Here is a 23,476-nt window from a genome sequence, read left to right as displayed (position 1 = left end):
ATGCATCCTGGACCAATTGTTTCAGAACATAAACTTTTTAAAAAATGCTATATTCCGATGCTTGATTCATTAGTTCCCTAGGAATGTAAGACTTCTCAAATTGTATTGATATGTCCAAACTTAAAAAAAAGACTGCGTGTTTTATGAACTCGTAGAACACATGATCATGTTCTATTTGCTTCAAAATCTAACTTTTTATAGAACACCAGTTATAAAACATTCCCCACAAATTCTTCATTAAGTTAAAGACTTTCAGAACGTATATATGTGGGATCTCCCCTCTCTTCCCATCTTGATTTAAAGATCTCAAGCAAGAGGTAGTCTAGTCTCTCTTGCTCTCTTTTCTTAAATTATTGCCGATTTATCCTAACGTTCAGATGTACCAATATACCAGTATTCTTCCAAGCCACTGGGTTACATTAGATCTTTGATGCTGGGCTTACTGGGAACTTCCTTCTAATGTAGAGTGCAGTCAAATCACTGATATAAGGGTAAACTTGTAATATATGGTGATTTCCTCTTATTTATATTACTTAATCAATACTTGTGATTTGCTATTCAAATAGTCTCCATCTCTAAGCAAATAAAAATGAGGAGTAGTAGAATTTATTAATGGACATGAATGTGAGTGATGTGTATTTACAATGCAACTACAAATTATGCAATCTGTCTTTAGGGTAATATAAAAGAATTGTGGAAAAAATAATATAATTAATTTCTATCATGTTTTCACACTGAAAAAATATTGATCTAACTAAAAATGTTCAAAGAAGACCGAAGAACAGAAAGCTTAGAAAAATGGTGAAATATTAGAGATCCTTGCAGAATACAAATATTCTTAGGACTTGTTTGAGAAATGTCAATGTTTCTTTATACTCAGGTTGACTTTTAAGCTGCATACCCACAGGTTTCTCTGGTGTTTACACTTCCCTTATCCTCTCTGAGCAGAATTTCTTCTGGGACGCGTATCCACTGACACGGCGATCCCGACACCTCTCCCTACGCGCCGACCCATGTGCAAGGAAGTCCAGCAGAGCTGAGGAGATGGACTCCTCAGCCCAGAGCTGCCACTTTATACGAAAAATACAAGTGCAAGGTATCTGGCTTGCAATCCAACATGTACACAGGCTCATAATGAGCATCAGAGGAGGAGCTGGTTTAGAATTGGAATCATTTAGGTTGGAAAAGACCTTCAAGATCATTGAGTCCAACCATCAACCATGCCCACTAAACCAAGTCCTGAAGTGCCCCATCTACTTGCTTTTTGAATACTTCCAGGGAAGGTGACTCAATCGCTTCCCTGGGCAGCCTATTCCAGTGTCTGACAACCCTCTCAGTAAAGAAATTTTTTCTAATATCTAACCTAAATCTCCCTTGCCTCAACTTGAGGCCATTTCTTCTTGTCCTTTCTCCAGCTATCTGACAGAAGAGACCAACACCCACCTCACTACAAACCCCTTTCAGGTAGTTGTAGAGAGCGATAAGGTCTCCCCTCAGCCTCCTCTTCTCCAGACTAAACAACCCCAGCTCCCTCAGCTGCTCCTCATAAGACTTGTGCTCCAGGCCCCTCACCAACTTGGTTGCCCTTCTCTGGACATGTTCCAGCAACTCAATGTCTTTCCTGTAGCGAGGGGCCCAAAACTGAACACAGGACTCAAGGTGCAGCCTCACCAGTGCCGAATACAGGGGAACAACCACCTCCCTGCTCCTGCAGGCCACACTATTTCTGATACAGGCTAGGATGCCATTGGCCTTCTTGGCCACCTGGGCACACTGCTGGCTCATGTTCAGCTGGCTGTCAACCAGCACCCCCAGGTCTTTCTCTGCCGGACAGCTTTCCAGCCACTCTTCCCCAAGCCTGTAGCGCTGCCTGGGATTGCTGTGACTGAAGTGCAGGACCTGGCGCTCGGCCTCATTGAACTTCATACAGTTGGCTTCAACCCATGGATCCAGCCTGTCCAGATCTCTCTGTAGACCCTCCCTACCCTCAAGCAGATCGACCCTGCCTCCCAACTTGGTGTCATCTGCAAACTTGATGAGGGTGCACTTGATCCCCTTGTCCAAATCATCAACAAAGATATTAAACAGAATGGTGCCCAACACCGAGCCCTGAAGAACACCACTTGTGACCCACCACCAACTGGATTTCACCCCATTCACCACTACTCTCTGGGCTCGGCCATCCAGCCAGTTTTTCACCCAGTGAAGGGTGCACTTATCTAGGCCATGAGATGCCAGGTTCTCAAGGAGTATGCCATGAGAGACCATGTCAAAGGTCTTGCTGAACTCAAGGAAGATAACATCCACAGCCTTTCCCTCATCCACTAGGTGGGTCACCTGGTCATAGAAGGAGATCAGGTTGGTCAAGCAGGACCTGCCTTTCATAAACCCACGCTGATTGGGCCTGATCCCCTTCTTCTCCTGGACTTGCCATGTGAGCGCTCTCAAGACAAACCGTTCCATAATCTTCCCCGGTACCGAGGCCAGGCTGACAGTCCTCCCTCTGACCCTTCTTATAAATGGAGTCCCATCGGCAAGCCTCCAGCCCTCTGGGACCTCCTCTGTTGACCAGGATCACTGATAGATGATAGGGAGTGGCTTGGCAAGGACCTCTGCCAGTTCCCTCAGTACTCTTGGATGGAGCCCATCAGGTCCCATAAGTTTCAAGGAGATAAAACTGCTGTTTGGTCACCTACCATCTTTGATATTTTAGTCGGGAAAATTTTAACTTTTGAGACAAGATTATGGTTTCTGGTAAGTGGATATTTAACCAGGAAATTTCTGATCACATCTGTAAGGATACTGTACAGTGCTATGCAATGTCTAAGTAGCTATAACTAAATGAGTCCCATTTCTATGATTAATGAATCTGGAAAAGAGTATTGTTGCATAGAAACTATTTAGGAAAAGGAAACATTTTCTTTCAGAAGATGTGACTTTTTTCTGGAAATGAAATGTGAAGGTGTATCAATTTCAGTGAAATTATCAATGTATGAATCTTGAAGCAATTAAGGAATTTGTAAAAGACTCCACTTAGTCAATTTGCAAATATTTTGGATAAATTCAAATGCAATATTTCATTAATCTGTCTTGCTTGCCTCTAAAAAAAGATACATTTAGAACTATTGGAATTTCCTGCTGAAAGAGGTTTTTCCAGCTCTACAAGTAAAATCCTGGAAGTTTTACAAAGCACGCGTGGCTGCATCATGATTTTGTACCAAAGTTACCATAGCTAGAAGCTCTTACTTGTATATACGTCTTTCCCTAATTTGAACTATTTTCTGTGTGGATATATGCATACATGATTTCGTGAATTATCTTTTCAGTGTACATCTATAATAAAAGTACGTGGGGTTTTTTTTCTGTTTTGTTGTATGTTTCTTAGTTTATTTGTATTCACGTGGAAACGTCCTTCCAAGTCACCTGAGATTTTCTTGTAACTGGGAAAAAAACCCCTTGCAAAACCACCTAGTATGCAGTATTTCCATAGAGGAAGAAAATAGAAAGTTTAAAAACTATTGACAGTGTACAAGACAACAGAGATTGAAGGCAATTTTAATTCTACTCCACTTTTGAAGCAGAATTTGCAATGAGTCAAGGGACAGCATTTTAGTGAACAAGTATGCTACAGCAGGGTTGTCATTTGTTTTTGCAGGGTGTGAGTAAGATAAATATATTTTGGGGGTTACTGGGAATCATTCTACAATTTTATGCTATGATTATAAACATATTTTATGTCATTTGCAATCATCATAGACTTTGTACTTCTGTTCCCCCCACTTCTATTTGTCTGTTACAGCTATCTTCTGTGGTACTTTGATTTGGATTGAATTTGAATCTCTTGATCTTATTTTACTGCATCATTCTAAGTTATGCTGAAATATTAAAATATTGTTATAATGAATAATGCTTATGCTGCCCTTGGATTTCATATTTTTTCAATTGACTGCTCCCTGTGAAGATTACTGAGGAAAAAAAAATCCTCCGTTTCAAACTTGCATGAAAACGCTACATTATGTGATTACTCTGGATACTGAATGTAAATTCAGAAAAAGAGCTAGAACTGAGACCAAACAGGAAATGTCAACATACTCCAGAAAACACTTGCTTGGCAGGTCTAGGTGACTTCTTTCTGTCTGCTTTTTTTGTTTGTTTGTTTCAGTGTGGTGGAAGGCTAGCTGTACTGAACGGAATGACTTAATGGAAGAAAACTGTGGAACTGTGATATGTTCACGTATTGGCTGTAAGCAGAAAAAGAAGTAAAATTTGTTCCTTTAGTTGATGATAATCCCTCAATCAACTATAACAGAAAAGCTTAAGTGCAAAAAATCATAAATCTAATTTGAAAGGTTATGTTTATTTACCACCAACATCACACAGGGAAACAGTTGAAATAATGTACCTGATATTAAAAACAATTTTGACTTTATAGAAAAAGGCATAATAGATAAAATGGTATTTATCAGGACACCTATATAGATTTCCTAACACGTGCTGATTTTAGGGATACTTCTATCCGTATTTTTGTTTCCATTGTGATCAGATCTATGTTCTCTGTTACTTCCAACAGTGTCCAACAGGAAATCAGTGTCTCATTTTTTATTACTTAGCCCTTATGCCTACTTTAATTCTAGAATTCTTGCATTGTGGTTGTTAGACACACGGGATTTTGAAATGAAGTTGCAAAAAGTTACTACTATATTCGATGTGTCTATAAGACTAATATAGTATAAATAAAATAAAACTTCTAGGAAATTCTAAGCATTGTTTCTTTAAAGAAAATGTATTAATCAGCACATTTATTTACATAAAATGGCAAATTAGCTTGTATATAACTTTATTCCTGTTGTACTGGTTCTGTATTTCTGAATCAAAGAAAAACCTTCCAGTAGTCCTTGGTGTACTTTTCCATCAGTCAACAAAGGATACAATTAAAATTTCATACTGTGCTTGACTTATCTAAAATTGTTGGAACTTTTAAATATATGGGCTCAATCCTTATCTGACAAAACTGACATTAGTTCTAGTGAAATCAAAGAAAAGTGCTGAAGACTTCCCATTCCCTTCAAGTCATGGTGAAAAGCTCCCAAGTTGTAATAGCAGCAGTGATAGCCTGATAACTTCTAACTGACCTAGATGGTTCAGGATCAATTCCCAGATGTTGATCTCATCTTACTAGAGTAACGGAGGGTTTGCGAAATGTCCTTATAGTGCAAATTAAATAATTACTCTAATTAATGGATGAGTGGGAAAAAAGTGAAAGAGAAAATAAGAATATCAGATATATGATTGGTGGAGACTTCATAGCTCTCCTGCCTAATGAAACCTGCTGTCTCTACTATTTGTGCATGTGAGGAGACCATGGTTGGAATACAAGTGTCAATAATTTTTGTAAGTATCTGAGGAAGCTGCATGGATATGAAGCAGATGAATGGATGAACTGGAAAGACTTGACATTCATGATGTGAACCAGTAGATTATTCATGTTGAAAACATGAAGTAAAAATAGGATGGGAAATAGGTGAGGATTTCTGCTCATAGGAAGAGAAGTTATACTGTGAGAAGGAGAAAAGTATTCCTTTACTAGCACAATATTTGGAAACAAATTAATACATGAAGTACAAAAGCCAAGTTGATAACTAGTAGTAGTACTTTACAGAGGAAACTATTGTGTGAGCAATTAAAAGCTATTGAATAAATACTAAGTATTTGGTAGGACATAATTTTCTTTCAAGTCTTGCACAAATGACTTTTTTTTATTTATTTTCCTTTTCCCAGACCATTATTTTCCCCATTCTTTTCTGAATAAAGCACACTGTCATTTTTTTCCAGATTTCCAGCTTTTTCTCTTATTAGGTTTCCAGATCTTTGGTGCAACAATCTATGTTTTAAAAGATGAGTCCATAGTTACTGAATAAACAAACAAGCCTGTGTACCAAGGTTCTATTAAGTGAGTCTACAGAGTATTGTAAGCTAGATATCAGAGCTGTGCCTTGCTGTTTCTCTAAATAAACACTATAAATATACACATGAAATGTTAGAATTAGAAATGGGCAAGGATGTTGCTTTTTTGCTTGCCAAGCATTTATTGATGTACAGAAAGTTTTATCAAATACAAATGTGCAGCATTTCCATTTTTCCATTTTTCACAGCTGTTCTCTTGATTCAGAAGTAATTTTGTATGTTTTGAAATACTTTGGGGACAATTTTTGGTGATGTGCTTTCTTTTCCTATGTTAATTTCTTAACAGTAGACTAGCAAAAATATTTTTCCTTCATTCCTTAAATTTACTATACCTATGTATATTCTCACTGTGAGTGCTCAACATATTTTGAGGTATGTATGATGGTGTACTACTGATTAAAACATAGTTAAAAGATTTACAGTGAGACAATACTTTTCCAAAATTTACTTCACCTGTAGTATGGGAGTGGATATCCTTTAGCTGTACAGTTCAGTAGGATTTCTGGATTTGCTGAGCCCATGGAGTAAGTGATATCGTATGGCTCTTGGATAAAAACAGGACCATGAAGGGTTTCTTCCCCTGTGAAAGACAAACAATAATTTAAGATTAGACATCTTTAGCATGTCCTTATACATAAGAGTGTCCTTTGGTGTCCTTTGCTTTCGGTCAGAAGTTAAGGTCTGCTATTATATTCAGCAGAGAATCCACCTCCAGACATTTGGCTATTAAGGAGGAAATATTTCAAGCCTGATTGATAATAAAATCGCATATCCCAGGTGATTTATTTTGCAAGTGACAGTGAAGACTAGCTTCTTTGCATATTTCCTATGGAAGCTATATGGCCATTTATTAAATCTCTCCCATCTACCTCATACTTGTGCTTTAGATCACAGCTGGAAGCAGAAAAGGATGAGATTGTGGCTTTCTGTGTTTGGTGCTTCTACCTCCCTGCTCGCCTGGTGAAGTGGATGTGTCAGCCTCACGTCACCCTTTGAAATACAGGCAGCTCACTGACTGCGGCCAAACTCTGTCAAGGCAGACATTTCGTTATGGTCCATGAGAGTGCATACCGTGGGAGAGGAAGAGTGAGGACCTCTAGCAGACCTACAGATAGCTTCTAGATTGAGAGGTACATCATGGTGGGGCAGTGGTCCTGGGCTTTCCTTTCCTCTGCCATTTGGCCTCTCTGGTGATGGGCTCCAGAAGGTCATATCACAGTCTAAGGGAATCAGTCATTTCCTTCTCTTCTAACCCTTCACATCCTTTGATATATTACTTTTGTAAACTTTAGCTGGCCTGGTTTCAGGGTTTTGTTTGGGGTTTTTTGTTTGGTTTGAGTTCGGTCCGCCCCCCCCCGCCCCCCCTTTTTGGCCCTTTTAAAACAGAAGTAGCATTAAACAAAGGTTGTTTATTCATCATTTTAACTAGAACCTGTATCTTCCTGGTGACCGACAGAGTCTAATTAATTACAGCATGTAAACGCAAGGGGACAACAGACATGTGGGCTGGTGTGAGACCCATTTGCTTCCTCAACATCTCAGAGGTTCCTGCAAGGGAACTTTCATGGACATTAAATGATTTTTTCAAAGCTATAACAGAATACTAGTGATAGAACAAATAAATTATCCCAGATCCTTGAATACAGCTTAGCAACTGGACCATTCTGCAGTTCTCAGATGTCTTACATGAGTCTAAGAAAGTTTACAGTACAGTTACACAGCTGGGAAGAAGAGGTATTAACCCCAAAACCTAGTTGCTCTACAGTTGTATTCTGGAAGCAACGTAAATGTGGGCAGTAATCATGTCTGATTTTATTCACTTATTTTAATCTGCTTGTCGGTAACGAGAGAGGGAAGGTACAACCTATTTCCCACAGGCTTCACCGCATCTTGTGACATTGCTTCAGTTCCCTAGTTACCAAGTGCAATCCTCTTGCTCTATAGCTCTGTAATTCCTTAGAGGATTTTCTCAGCTGCTACAGATAGGTCTTCCTCGACTGACACCAGCAGAGTCTCCTCCTGCATCCCCAAAGACGATCCGCCGTCCTGACACATTAACTCAGCGTGCACCCCCAGGCAGTTCCCCAAGCTTCATCCCAGCCAGGTCAGCCCCGGCCGCTGGCACCCTGTCAACCCAGGTGCCTTCTGCAGGGCTATAAGCAACCGCACAGGGTGCACGTCAAAAATCAGATCATCTGTATCTGCTACCAGCTGTCTACATATTCATCTCCCTTCATCCTTTTCAACCACTTCAGTCTGTTTCCTCTAAATGTTAAAAAAGCCAGATCAGCATTGTCATCAGCTTTCATCTTTTTGTGACGCTTGCTATTTTTCTGAGAGTCCTAATCCTGGAATTGTATGAATTATTTTTATCAGAAGTAATGAGAATATAATATTTAATTTTTTTAAATATAATTGAATTTTAATCTTTTTTTTATATCTGAAATATTTTTAACTAAACCAGAAAAGTTAACAACCCCATCTTGCTAGGAGTAAAATTGTTTTGTACTGATGAATGTAGTCAGACTTTTCTACTTCAGTGGATCTAAAGCAAAGAACATCTGGCAAAACTCTAGAGAGCGATGAACAAATGAAAATGTTTTATACTTAAGCTTTTTTGACCAGAAGCCTTTTTAAGGATGGCATCTGATAATCACAATGTTTTCTACATATCTTAATCAAGATGCCCATTCCTATGGGTCTGTTAGCCCGATTTACACTGTATATCCTTCAGAAACTGAGAAAGTCAGCCCAGCTGTGAGTGTGTTCATGAGCAGTACCTGTGAGAAATAGCCTTCAAGAGAATTGGAGTAAAATTCAAAGTAGCAGTCAAAAAAGATTGATTTGTTTTATACCACAATAGCTATTTGGGTAGACACATCTCATTTTAAGAATATCTCATGTTATAAAGGAGATAGCGTGGGCATACTAGAAAGAAAAAATACATCCTTTCAGTTTAGGATATAAAGTAAGTCAGGCTAGTAAAACAGCTGAGATGAGCTAGTGGTTTGAAGACAAAATATTAAACTTGGCTGAACATTTTATGTGATGTTACAAGTGACATAACAGACCATAAAATGCAGTAAATCACATAAAATCTATGAATTTCCATAACTTTTTCATTCTGTTAAACTTTGCAGACTATAAGTGAACTTAGAGTAGACTCCAAATATTTCATGACTTATCCATAACTAGTGGACACAGGTGAAAATCTCAGAAAATATGAAGCAAACCCAATGAAAGAAGCTGTTGCTCAACTACATTCAAGACATGATAGGGCCTTGATGTTTGCTTTTGGTGGGGTTATTCAAATACCTAAAGATAAGCCTGCATTTCAGCCCTTACTTTTGCCTAGAGCTTAATTTAATTTATTTTTTTTATTCTTTATATTGTGGTTCTGCCAGGGTTCTTTAGTCATAGAGCAAGGTGCTGTAGGAAAAATGAGTAAGTCATATCTTACAGTTCCAACTTTCTGATCAGAAAGGTTACATATCTCCTAATATTGACTGAAGATCCCAAATTATTTTTCCTTTATTTCATACTTTCAGAATCAAATGATTGTAATGTAAACCAGAACTATTTATATTTCTCATGGTAGTCTTTCTTGTTGTGGGGAGTAGGGGAGAAGACAGTTTGTTCAGTAAACCATGCAAGGCAAGACAGAATATCTCTCAGAGATGGTGGCTGGATATAGTTAAATAGTCTTTGTTTCTTTTCCTTCTACTCTTCTAATTTTTAATCCCTTGACAAATTTTAAGACTTCTTTTTTCACTGTTTCTACAATTGATCCTTTGACTTGTCTTTTCTTTGGTAGGAATTTTCTTCCCTTCTGGGTTAATTTACTTAGCCTGTTAGTCATTCTCGTTACCTTCCCAGAACTGCCAGTGAAAAGCTTTTCTAAAGCACCAAAATGACCTAGGGATCATTGCTCCATTTTTTAAATCAATGTAGCTGGGTGGGCCTGAAATTAACAGTGGTGAGCTACCTGATGACCATGAAAATCCCTGGTTTAGCTGATAAGAATGTAAATATTTTGGTAAATCTGGATTTAAATTCCCATGATGAGTTCTAAATGGAATTTAGACTCATTTGTCATTTGCAGACTTTTGAACATCTTGGTTCTTGTATCCCCTTTCACTGTCCTTAATATAGCAGACCCTTATCGTGGTGAATAAGAACACAATAGTTCACATGCACCTTAACAGCTCCTTTACAGTAGACACATTGCAGTCCCTATCACAAAAATATTGTCCATGAGTTTTAGTAAAGGTGGTTTCCTGCTGTCATTTTGTTTTCTCTTTAATATCCTTTTCTTGCTGCCTGATCTGCAACAGAGAATAACACCAAATCTCTGAGAAATGATGTGCACTTTCAGAGCCAATGGTGTACTGTGAGTCCATCTCTTATTTATAGAAAAGGTCAGGCTGGTCACTTCTAATTTCCTGATGCATCCTTCTGCGTTTCATATAGAGAATGGCCATATATTTCTCCCCCATTCTCCAGATTCAATCCCAGTCACCATGATTTCTCCAGAGATACATGAGACAAATGAATCTTTGTAGGACTCTCTACTTTTGTTGAGATTTAAATAATTAAGATTTTAAAAATCTATTGGAATATGAAGATTTGATTAAATGTATCATTTTCATACATGAAACTTGTGTGCGAATCCTCAGCATGGTGCTTGAAAGCAAATATAAACTCTTGTTATGAAATGTTTTATGAGAAGTTAAAATGTATTTCTTTATGATACCAAATCAGTTTGATCTCCATAAAGACCATAATTATGCTAGTCTGAATTAAAATCTAAAGTATGAAATGAATCAACATTCCTTTATTCATTATGTGATACTGTCTTCAGCCAATATAGAGATTAACACAGTGCCAACGGAAGAGGAGGAAGCCTATTTTCTTCATAATTATGTATCAGCAGAGGATATCACAGTGCTTTCCTCTCATTGCTTTATGGGCAATGGTTACTTATATTGAGCTATGATTTTCGTGTCAGATGTAGTCAAAGAGTTTTTGGTTAGTCACAATAAATATTTAAATGCTTATGCACTGTCTCATCCAGACAAGGAGAATGAAACACAAATCTGGAGCCCACACTTAATCAACTTAATTTCCAGCCAAATCCTTCTCCCTCTTCTTTCCTGTTGTCTGACTCTGGCTCGCTTCATGTTTAGCTCCTTACGAGGTATCTGCTCAACTGGAAATGCTAGGCAATACAGCCTGAGAGCAATTTAGGCTGGCCAAGCCATACAACCTGAGAGCAATTTAGGCTGGCCAAGACCCAGCCTGTAGCATATGTATAGATAAATTAGTAGGCCAATATTGCAAACCAGCTGACTTTTTTTTTTTTTATCCCTTTCCTACCACAGATTTTCCTTTCTATTATGACTTTTTTTGCAAAGTGGAGTCGTAATTATTGTTACTCAAAACAGATCAGTAATATCAGATAAATTCTGTCTGGTGAAACTGAAGGTGTCCTAGAAATATCATGCTCCATTTGCAGAGAAAGACCACATAAGGCTTTATTTTTGCCTATGTGAATTAGCTCTGAGCAGGCAAACTCGAGAGGATTCATTGCTTGGGGACCAGAAATGTACAGTTCTGTTGGTCTGAGAGCTCCAGAGTCTGCAGTATTTGCAGCTTCTGTGATTATTTCTGTTGCCACGATGTTTTGCGGAGCTGCTCAGAGATTAGGAGTCCTTCGTGAAGCTGTAGAACAAGGAGCTAGAGGTCCTGCATTGAAGAATCCCAAATAAGTGATGGACTAGGGCAGTTCTTTCCTTGCTTGGACTCAGGCAGCAGGCATGGAGAGGCCATGCTGCTGCCGAGGCACGTATATATGTAGCCTATGTGTGTATTCTTACTGAAGATCATAAGAATAAAGAAGCCAGAATGATGGTAAAACCTATACTCTAAAAACCTTTTAAATGCAAAACTGCTATAATTCACATAAGCAAACCAGATAAGGAGGAATTTATCCAGGCTATTAAGTTCCAGGAAGGCAGTAAATTCCAGGGGTAGTGAGTTTCTAATGAATCTTTCTTAATGTGCCTTAGATAGAGCCTCATATCTGATCCAAAACATTAATATGACTTTATGGGCCAAAGATGACACCTGATTAAGAGGCCTCTTTTAAATCAGCTTGATAGTAAAATGCCTGTCAGTTCTAGCAAAAAAGATGGGACAGGTGAGTTAGAGACTTCCCCCTTGTAATGACAGCATGGGTAGAAAAAATATGAAAAATCCCAAATGACTTCACAATCTGTTTAATTTTCTTCACAGCTGAAGACATTGGTAAGTTTTAATTGGAAGAGGGGGTATTTATAAGACCCACAGATTTTTACATGTGGAGTCTTTCCCTGCAAATAACATTAGGGCTTTTGATTGAATCTTGTCAGAACCAGAACGGAATGATTATTTTCCTCATCAAAAGCCTGGACCAGATAACTCAAGGACTTTAAAAGGAGCATGACAGATGCAAAGCGAGAGGTAGAGGATGAGACCCTGTTTGCTAACAGGAAAGCATAAAGTAACACACATCAGTTCAAGGAATCAGATATTAATGCTGAAAAGAAAAGATGGGAAAAGCAGAAGCAGGAAAGGGATATGAAAGCATTCTGTAAAAACAACTTGTCAGTAGTACAGGCAATGGGAGGCAGGCTTCCCTCTTCTCCCTCTCAGTGACGTTCCCTTCTCAATCAGAGCGTGAAGCAGGAGACATATACAGAGAAAGGGAGATTAGAAGAGATGTTATAGGTTTGAGCAGGCAGAAGCAACCTAAAGCCTGTAGGATTTTCCCAAAGGGCCTTCAACTTTCATGTGTTTTCTCCCTTCAGACATTGATATACAGAACTCCAGAGACACAGGGCTCCTTTCAAGTTTCAGCTTCTATTGAAAAAGTCAAATTGGGAGCAGTGGTGGAATTCTACATTGTCTCTGTCATCAGACACCAAAACCAGAAACACACTTAGCTAACTGATGTAGGGAGAAAGATAGGCATTGAGGAGGTGCGCAGGGTGAAGTCCTGGCCCTACTGAAGTCCCAGAAACTCTCGGTAATGTATTGAAGCTTGGCACTCGAGCCCAAGTTTTATGTGCGAAGCTGTCTAAATGTCTCTAAAATGACAGTCAACAGTGCCAGGTGTCCCTTTCATCTGGGACGCAGTAGGCTAGCAATGCCCCTTCCTTGCAGATTTAAAAAATAGTGAGAGTAAGCAGATGAAAGGAAGCCTAGCTGTGAACCTGCAATTTCCCAGCGGCGGGGGAAATCCTGTCATTTGGAGCCGTCACCCCAAGCGCCTGCCTCGCTTTGTCCCCTCTTCCCACACATGGTACATGGAGGTTGCCTGCGGCTCAACCAGATTTGAGTTTGGAGACGTAACTTTCAAGACCAGAATAGTTAGGGCTCCTCCAGCCCTGGCAAATGGCACAGAAATGTTAATTGTCTTCAGTGAAAACAATTCTGTATCCCCTAAATTTTATTGCTGGAAAAATTATTCAAATATTCCAGTATTTTTCCTAATATTTAAACATAACCTGTATGGTGCTATAAGCAGGGTGATCTGAGGCTAATGTGGTAAGCAATGCACTCAGGTTGTATACTAACTGCACATTTTCCTGAAGTACTTGGGTGTGTAAACAAATAATAAAAGTATAAAATACGACTTTAATTACTAATATAACCAGCTGTCAGGATTGCCAGAATCTAGCATATAAAATTAGAGTGTAATATATCACAAGTAATAATTAAGGAAATATTATGCAAAACCTACCATATTCTTGAATCGTGAGCCTTTTTCAATTAAATATATATATTGCCAAAAGATTTTGTCAAAATGTGTTTTCGAACATTTTTAAACAGTTCTATTATGATAACCATTATTGCTTCAACACTTTGAGCTAACTTTCTGTGAATATAATTGGGTATCAGTGAATTTATTACCCGTCTGCATTTTGCTCTAACAGATACACACATTCTAATTCCAAAATAATTAACGATAGATCTCGAAATGCCAAAATGTGATATTTCTCGTAATACCATACTGAGTAGAGCAATCAAACTCTTCCTTCAGATTTACGTGATACTAACTGCATTCAATAAAAAAACAAAATATTCCCTAAAGATTCCAGACCAGAAGTTCAAGCTACAGTGAAGGAAAATTGCTCATAATTGATGCATTCTGGATTGCATTCAATGGAGCTTCACTAATTTACACTTTTGGCTACAGATGAACACAAGTTTATGAACAATTCATTGTGGAGATACGTGTAAAGGTACGATAGCCTGAATAGGGATGGGGCTATAAATACACCAATGTGTGAACTGTATTAATAATGTAATATCTTATGAAAAATTAAAAAAAGTGTGAGTAACAATGCTAGTATTACTAACTGTGCATGATTTCATTGGCTTTATAGAAAGATATTCTGAAGACTTTTGTGCTATTGTGCAAGATGTAGGCAAGATAAAGGAAGCCTTTTCATTTGTGCAGGTGATTTGTTTTATGTCATGAACTTGGTCATGTCCTTCAGATACAGAACTATTGTGGAACAGACATCTAATTACGGAGACAAATATCCACAATGAAGTTAGAGGGATGTGTCTTTATGATGTATAGTAATCCTGATGTGCACTCTTCTCAATGAAATTTCATTAGTTTTTGTGTTACTAGGCAAGATGAATAAATAATAATGAACCTTTTCCAATCTATTGCACAAGCATTTTGTTCGCTGTAATTTCAGTTATAAGTGAGACCTAGATTCGATGACAGATACTGTTTGCTGCATTGTACTGTTGTAATATTCATTTGGCACTGTTGCCAAACTGACTGAAGGCTTAATTCAATAATTTACAATACAGGAAAAGATAACAGCTATATCATTTAATATCCTGCCAGTTAAATAAATCCAGTACTTTGTTTCCCTGTAACTTTTTTTTTTTTGTGCAAAACCTAACTGTGCTTTACTGTCTTAGGAGGATGATGATTAATTAAGCTCGGATAATTTTTGCCACTGCTAGTGTTGATCAGCTCTGGGGTTTTGGGTGGTGACTCCAAAACTCCATTGCAACTATTGATAGATGCTCTGTAGAAGGGGGAGAGAGTGAAACACTAGGTTGAATGAGCATATAACAATATGGCAAGCTACAGTTCTGCTTATACTCAAAACAGGAAAAGAAAAAAAAAAGAGGTCTGTGAAACTTTCTTCCAATCTTTAAATTCCATTTCAGACCCACTGTAGTCTTTTCATTAAGCATCTTGCTTTGAAGCCCAGCACTCCCATCCAGTGACTCTGGAGACAGAGGGAGACAACAGGGAATTGCTCCATCGCCTCCTTCCTCTAGATCCTGAGCAAGCCTAGAGGGAGGAATAGTTCTGTCTCTCTTTTCTCTCTTTTTCTATCTTCGGATAAGCCTTGTGAGTGGTTTCAAGGAGTTAGACCGAAAAGCCTTACTCTTCTGCACGCCTGTTCTTGGCTAGCCTGAGGTATCCGGGATGATCAAGCCTTTTAATCCTCAAGTTCTTTTCCACAAAATCTTCATCAGTTTTCATGGCACCCTTCTTCTTGCCCCATGGTAGAAAGACTTAGGGAATCTGTTGGAAAAGTACTATCAAATACAACTGAATTTACTAGGACTTTTTTTTTTTTTTTAAGTTTTATTTTATTTCCCCAGTGTGACTGTAATTTCAGTATAGCAAATATGCAGCAGACTGATGAATGCTGAGTTTGGCTCATGTTTTAATGTTAGGCAATGGATCAACCCCTACTGAACAAAGTATAAGCAACTGATACTCCATTTTTTCTTAGTCTTCTCTGTGTGTGAAACACGGTACTATGTAACATATATTTATCCTATACTTATGTGTGTATATAAGTGTATAGTGCATATACATCCTCTCAAGCACTTACACAGACATGTACTCACACACACTCTATAGGGAAAGAGAGAAGAGATCTGCTAAGAACGTCTCTTTGCTCTTCTATTTATATTGACTGCATACTATACAATAAATTATAATTGGTATATTAAATACTTTGGTGCTTGAAAACCGTACCTGTTCAGTGTGCAATAGGTACTGGATACGGATGACAGCTGCATTATTTTTAGGCAGATAGTTAGTAGCAAAGATCCAGCCACATTGGAACGAAAAAGAAATTATGAAAAAGGCTAGTCTGCAAATATTTGGAATATACTAAAGCAAACAATGATTCCTCTTTTGTTTCCAGAGGGCACACTTCGTAATTCCCATTTATGTTCAACAGGAAACATGTCGTAATGTGAAGTAATATTTTGGTTTTTGCAGTATTATGAGTCCCAGATCTTGTAGAAAGCTAGATACAATCACCATTATAGGGGACTTAAATTGCAGGTGGATGTTTAAGCTCTGCGTACATGTTATTTAAATTTTGCTTATTTACTTTGAATAACTGGAAGGAAATGGCTGTTTCATAGATGCTTGCTTTTCCCAGTAGCGCTTAAATAACAGACATGAATAAAGCTAGTCAGGAACTAGCTGTAAGTATTTGACATCAGAAATGATTTTTGTGTCAATAGAAAGGTTTATATTCTGGAATAACACTTAGAAATAATAGAGATCATGAAGATAATAGAAAAACATGTGGAGAGAATTTATTTTTGTTGTCCACATTACTACCATGGCAAAAATCCTTAGGACACAGGAAGACCTGATGTAGAAATTTCAGGCTGCCACCTACTTCTTGCTTTCAGATGATTGATAACTTGGGAATAAAATCTTGGAAAATAAATCATCTTAAGCAATTAAGGTAATGTCAAACCAGGCAAGATTAAAAAGGTCTTTATTTTCTTACATATAATTGAAGAGGAACGCAAGAGATATTTATAACATTTTAAACCTAAGGCAGATCCTGATTTAAATTAGATTAATCAGGCAGGATATTATCGAAATATTTATCGTATTGACTGACTGATTTACATATGCTTGTCGTCACAGTATTGACATCTATTTAGTAGATTGAAACTAAATTTGGAACTTAAAAAAATAGTCTTTCTTGGCCAAAAATTAGGTACAGTCCATTGCAAAATTGACTATCGGCTAGTGAAGAAACTCAAGGGTCAAGCAGAAATGTCTCTTAATTTTCCCTCTTAGCCTTTTGTATTGCCATACAAATAGAGAACAGCTGCCTGGTGTGTGGTGTATGGCACACTTCTCTGCTCCCAAGGGATTTTGCTCGATTGTGTCCACTATCCTAACTGGAAAAAACACCCCAGTTCAGCTCTTCTTTGGGCACTGCCTGTAGTCTAGAAGTAGAGGAATATGCAATATAGGATTCAAGCTATGTGCTATCTCTGCTCTTACAGTCTTCTTTAAGTGTCTACTTTTGGCTGTCCATCATGTCATCAGTCGGATGCACCTTTAATCTGAGCCAGCATGGCTGTTTTGATGAGATGTACTTTCTGTGCAGCATCACCTGCAGATCTGCCTCACCCTTAGAATATTTATGTTTCATTATTATTTTGGCATCCTGGCAAAAAAATTCATGACTATCATATGCAGCAGAAAGGAAATAGTGATTTAAACAGTCTGTATCTCAGAAAAATCTGGTTGGGATTTCATGGAACATAGCTTTACCATTAGAAACCTACTGCATTTCAGAAACCTGCTGAAAACAGTGAGGTGCAATAGCTCCCCATGAAAGGTCATCATAATCCTCTATTGTGGAAAATATTAGGCAACCAAAATATAATTAACATTGTATATTTTGTTATTGTGTCAAGCACTGAAAGCTCCCAGGCACTTTTAAAATAAATAGAATAAACGGAGATAAATGAAACTGAACTCTGTTGAATATCATCAACTAAGATCTGCTTTATTACTGGCAATTAAACAGTGAAAGTCAAAACACAAGCTATCATTATCACTCATTGATTAAAAACCAGTTAGAACATTGCGTTTCGAACTAACCTACCGCTTTGCTCGTTATGCATTTCAGCATGAGCAACAGCACAATATTTCAGAAATAATTAGGAACACAGCATAAGCGATCAGTGCTAATGTTCTTGAAAAAAATTGCCAAAGCAAATGATTATAGATCAGCCAAAAGGCACTATTTGAAGCCATCATCTTTTGTGACTATTTAATATCTTCATGATGATCTTTCTCTGAGCAAACACAAATGAAGTTAAAGTCTTTTCAGTAATGGCATCCTAAAATTCAGCAGAAGCCACAAACGTAACTTTGTAAATACTCTTTTTTTGGAAAATAACTGCTAGCAATTGAGTTGCTCAGGCAATTTTTGTCTGTAGTCTCTGTTTTAAAGGAGCTAATATCAACATTTCTGATGTACGGCAAGGTGGGAATGTCTCACTGTCAAATTACTGTTCTTTTCCATTCAAGTAAAAAATGACCTTTATCTGATCTAGTCTCAAAAAAATGACAGCATAAATAGCAAAACAAAACCCAACTGAAAGGAGAAAAAAAGCCCCACAGGCTGGTAGGGCTCCACTGAAATTCTGCTTTGGAGCAGAGACAGAAAGGGAAGGGCTCAGCAGGCAGGGCTAACCTGACCAGGGCAGGGCTTGGAGCCAGGTCTACCTGAAATGGAAAGGTTGCTGGCCATATCAGCAGGCTGAAAAACCTGGGGAAAATTGGAAAAGTGGAGAGACCTACCGTTATACCTGTAAGGCAGTCCCTTTTTTCCTTCTGATGTCAATGTTTGACATCATTTCAAAGCTATACTGATATAAACAGCAGTAGTCCAAAATAGAGTTTTCTTCAGGTGTCCCTGTGAATTTTTCCTGAGCTACTCACTCCAGAGAAAAGGCTGTAGAGTGTGGGATGATATGCCACCTGGGGATATTTTGTGTGATTTGTCCTCCTGTATCTCTTGTGCATATGTTTCCAGAGGGAAACCAGAACCAGAAACGCTTTTCGTAAGCAGATACGAAAAATTCCCTATCTCTGGTACTTGCTAAATCGCCAGTGCCAGTTTAGCTGGCTGATATCTCATTACCCTCTTCACTGCTTGCTTTTATATCTACTTTCATTATTTGTTGTAATCTGGCAATTTTAAGAAAAAGGAATGATTTATTAATAAAAAATACTTCTGTTTTCATGTAGATCTGAAAAGCTGTAATTTCAGATCAAGTCTTTGCCTACGTTATCATCAAATTGTTTTGCAAAACCACTTTTCCAGCTGGGATTTACACTGATCCCTCTAGGCTACTGTATTTAATGTTTCAGGCACACATTGTTTTCTACCCTTGCCCATTATTTCATTTAAACTCCTTGGTTTTTAAGAAGCTCACAAAACCTAATCTAAGCCGTATACCTTCTCCCCATCTGGAAACCTTACAGAAAGGACAGTATGAGTGCCGTCAGAAGAAATGAGTCCAGGCTTAGGACCTCCTTATGCTTATCTCAGTCCACTGAATTCCCTGTAATTTTGTACAATTTCACTGCTTGGGCTGGAAACAGAAATAGAGATCAGGCAATCTACATTTTGAATAGCCTGATGGAAGCTTTAGTGCAGGGACAATAATGAAATGCAGGGAAAACATTTCATATGTATTACTTTTCAGTAATTTTTCTCTAATCCCAAAATCACAAAAATGCTGTAATTCTGCAGAAATCTTGCATACTTGGATTCCATATTTTTCCTAGCTACAGTAGGAACTGATAACAGGCTGCTAAATTACTGCTTAATAAACCACTAAATGAGTGCCATCTAAGATAACGGGGCATTAAATGACGACTATTCAGGGAAAAAGTAGAAGTGCAGAAAGAACTGCAAGAGGACTCTCTGCATAGAGGGAGATTGGATTAGTCATCTCATCTATGCCAGTGGTGAAATTCAAACTGAAGCAGATTTGAAAAAAAGGAAGGAGTCTTGATGTGCCAAAGGAAGAAGTACACTCAATGTGGGAGCTACTTGTCATCACGGTGAACTTGAGCTGGGGCAGAGAGTATTCCAATTATGGGGATAATGTGAGGAGTAAAATGTAATAAATGCAAAGACATAATACAATAAACTGCAAAGGCAAAATCCAAAAAGCATTAGATACATAAAGGTGATACTAGAAATAAAAATAAATCAAAAGAATTAGAGGTGGTGGAGAATTTCAGGTTGTAAAGGCAAAAGGCCAGGTGTTACTTGAATTCAGGCTCTTGATCCCCCGATTTCAATGGGGTTTAGGTATTTAAGTACCTGTCCTTCCCATAAGGGTTAGGGCCCTGGTCAAAACCAGTGGACAGGCAAAGGTCTAGGAGAGACTGCTTTGTTTCAGTCCATACATCACAGTCTGGTGTCATCCATCTACAGGAAAGGTTGTCCCAGAAGGCTGAGAACATATTTGCTTGACTTGTAGTAGTTGGAAAATTGTATCATCTTGACTGATACTTAATGTGTCTGCTGTGTAGTATCACCAGTAGAGTTATGACAAACCGTCTGAAGGCCATATTTCTGGGGAATGACATAATCAATGATACGTACTGCTCTAATTTAGGTAGGTTTAGTGTGCAGAGTTTTAAAGGAAAGAAAGTAGGGTATTGCATGTTTCCTCTCCTCTAGAATTGTATCCGTCTGAATTTACAACATGTCTTGTTTTAACGCATGTATTTTCTGCTTGCTAGTATTTTCACGTCTCTATTATCTTGAAAACTATATGGACATTTTAGTAAAATGTCAGTGTGATATAACATATTGTTGTTTTATTATTTTGACTTGCAGTGAACATCTAGCTTTGGGCTGACAAAAGTGTTCTTTTCTCAACTTCTCTCTATAAATTAGTTATGCATAGGCACAGTGCAGTACTTTACAAATATCAGACTGTGACATAAAATCTTGAATCAGGTTAGGTTTCCTTAAAATAGATAGGAATTTCTGTTGATTTTTCAAATCATGTGGCTTAGATTTTTAGTCAAAACTGTAAACCCAAGCTATTTTAAGGCATAAAATGTGAATGGGGCTGAATTCTGTTCGTAGGATTTCATTCTTTTACATACAAATGTTAGGTGCTTACCTTTCAGCTCAGTCTTGATCTGTAAAACACAGTAACATTTTAAAAAAATTCAGGCCCTGGGCATTTAACCTGTGAAAGAATTAAATTCAAATCTTCAAAACTTTTGATCTGCAGCTATCTGTCCCTGGAGGTGTTCAAAACTTGTAGACATGCGGGTTGTTTACATGAAAGCTTACCCAGCTCCTAAAGTTGTACTTCTGTACATCTCCAGAAATTATCAATGTAAACATTATGTCATAGAAACTCTTGAAAATAGATGTGGATTACAGAAAATAACCTGTAATCCAAATAAATTTCATGTGGTTTCACATTTTATAAGGTGTGCCTATCTATGATTTGTTATAAAAGGAGACTTCCAAGTGCAATAATAAACCCAGGTTTGTTGTTTGCTTTCTCTAATTTGAAATGTGTTTCAGTAATATGGAGGTATTCCTGTTCTCTAGATCTCACTCCGTGCTTTTAGTGTTACATGATTCTTCTTAGACTCTCTAAAGAGAAGACACCGTTGTTACCGGTCACTAAGCCTTGCAAGCCAGTGGCATCTTTGGGAATAAAACCTGTTTCAATTTTTAATCAGATTGATATGATATTAAGGAGATGCACCTTTTCTTTTGTGGAGTACTTATGCACCACCATTTTAATTGCAATACCACACACAGTTGGGTATACTGTCAACTTATCTTCAGGAGAGTCTGGGGTTAATTTAGTGAAAAAAAATAATTTAGAAGATGACATGTTATAGCTGATAAGGTCACTTGTCAGGCAAATATGAATTCGATATCTATTGCATAAATGACTACATTTTCTCTGGCCTAGAGCAAACTCTTTGTGTTTTGCAAAACCACAAATGTTTACAAGAAAGACGCAGAGAAAACTCTTTTATTTCTACTACGTTCAGTGTAAAGCAGAATAAATCTAATTAGAAGCAGTAGTTGGAGCTATAATGTTATATTCTGATTTAAGTTGCATTATATCATCAGTGATTTCAGTACCTTTAGACTAATATGACTGAAATATGAATCTGATTAATGCTCAACAAGATGTTACTAGAGATTAACCCCTGCAGTTTTTTTCACATTGCCTGTACCAGTATACATTTTTTTATAAGCTGTAGGAAAAGTAATCAATCATCAAAAACTATTTGGCATAAGTGTATGAAGTGAGACAATATTAGAGGATGAAGAAATTGCATTCCATAAATCACTTTCATGTTGGTGGGGAGGCCATCGAAGCACGTGAGTCAAAGTTTGGATAGATTTTACTCTAAACTACAAAGTCATTTTCCAGGGTGAGTTCAGGGCACAGTCAATGAGATGGAGTCTGTACTGCGGTTTGGGAGGAGTGGCAGCCTGGATATCTGTTGGGGCAATGAAACAATATAAACAAAAATCTGTCCAAGAGCACACAGCAACTCAGCAAAGGGGAAACCGATTCCAAAGGACAGTGTTCTCTGCTTTTATAACATGCTTCTATTTTCCAAGGCAATTCTCCCAAATGATAATGAGCTTTGCATCTGCTTTTAAGGAAATCCAGTGGCAAACAATATACCCATACACGAGATCAATGCGTACAAATAACCTGCCGTGCAACAAAGCTCGGTAATGATGCCGAAGAGCCTGAGCCCCTGCCTGTCTAAGAGAGCCTTCCTCCATCAGATACATGGCTGCTGATGGGGCTGGGAGAGGACAGGAAAGACAACGTCTCCCACATGGGTTGGAAAAAAGGAAGGTGAAGCTGGGCAGGCACGGCCAGCAATGCGAGGGGCTCTGGGTGGCATTTGCAGGAGGTGAGCTGTGACTGCGGGCCAGTCTGCGAATGCCTGTAACACCACCGGTGACTGCAGCTTTCTTGGTATTGTCTGCCTCGGTCCCAAATGCAAATGAACTAATGAAGATGCAGAAATCAAATTTTACCTGACTATGGCACTGGTGTGCACATGTAAAGTATGTGTGTGCGCACGCGTGTGAGCAGAACAGCTCCAGCATAACAAATTCAGTACAAATATCTGCTACCTTTTTACACACCAGTAAAATGATTACAGGATGAATTGCACAGAAATAAACAGTGTTTCTGATTTTCCTGGATCTGTATAACATGTTTGCAATATACAGTGTGTCAGATGTCCCATCACTAAAAAAGTATCATACTTACTCCAGACATATATCAATAAGTCCCTGAAGCCGTTAACGCAAGTTTTCACTCATGACTCAAGAATGACCTTTTTGTGTCTTCTGTTTTTTTGGGAGCAAAAGTGAATAATGTTCCCACACAAATAATGAAGTGATGTTGCTTATTCAGAGAAAATGTTATCCCAAGAAATAGTATGATAGATCTGATCTTATAGACAATCATTCTGTGAGGAGAAGATATTTTAAAGCCATGGTGACTTTTCTTGCTGATATCTTGAATACTTGGATCACTTCAGTAATCTTTCACTTTTTGCTGCAAACCCTCCTTCTTCTTCTGTGCCCACTTTGGAACCATCAAGTACAATTATTCT

At 38.0% G+C, this 23,476-nt stretch overlaps 1 protein-coding gene across 5 annotated transcripts in view; it reads right to left on the bottom strand.

The window, feature by feature from the left end:
- LOC126049833 (contactin-6-like) overlaps positions 1–23,476 on the bottom strand; it is a 150,819-nt gene that overhangs the window by 86,675 nt on the left and 40,668 nt on the right. For all 5 annotated transcript variants that reach the window (XM_049826878.1, XM_049826877.1, XM_049826879.1 and 2 more), the window contains one exon: positions 6,418–6,544. In XM_049826878.1, coding sequence (XP_049682835.1) covers positions 6,418–6,544 — 127 coding nt within the window. The remainder of the gene's footprint in view (positions 1–6,417; positions 6,545–23,476) is intronic.

The sequence above is a fragment of the Accipiter gentilis genome, chromosome 23 (assembly GCF_929443795.1).
Source record: "Accipiter gentilis chromosome 23, bAccGen1.1, whole genome shotgun sequence".
NCBI lineage: Eukaryota > Metazoa > Chordata > Aves > Accipitriformes > Accipitridae > Astur > Astur gentilis.
The sequence above is the reverse complement of the archived record's forward strand: the minus strand, read 5'-3'. Positions and strand labels throughout refer to the sequence as shown.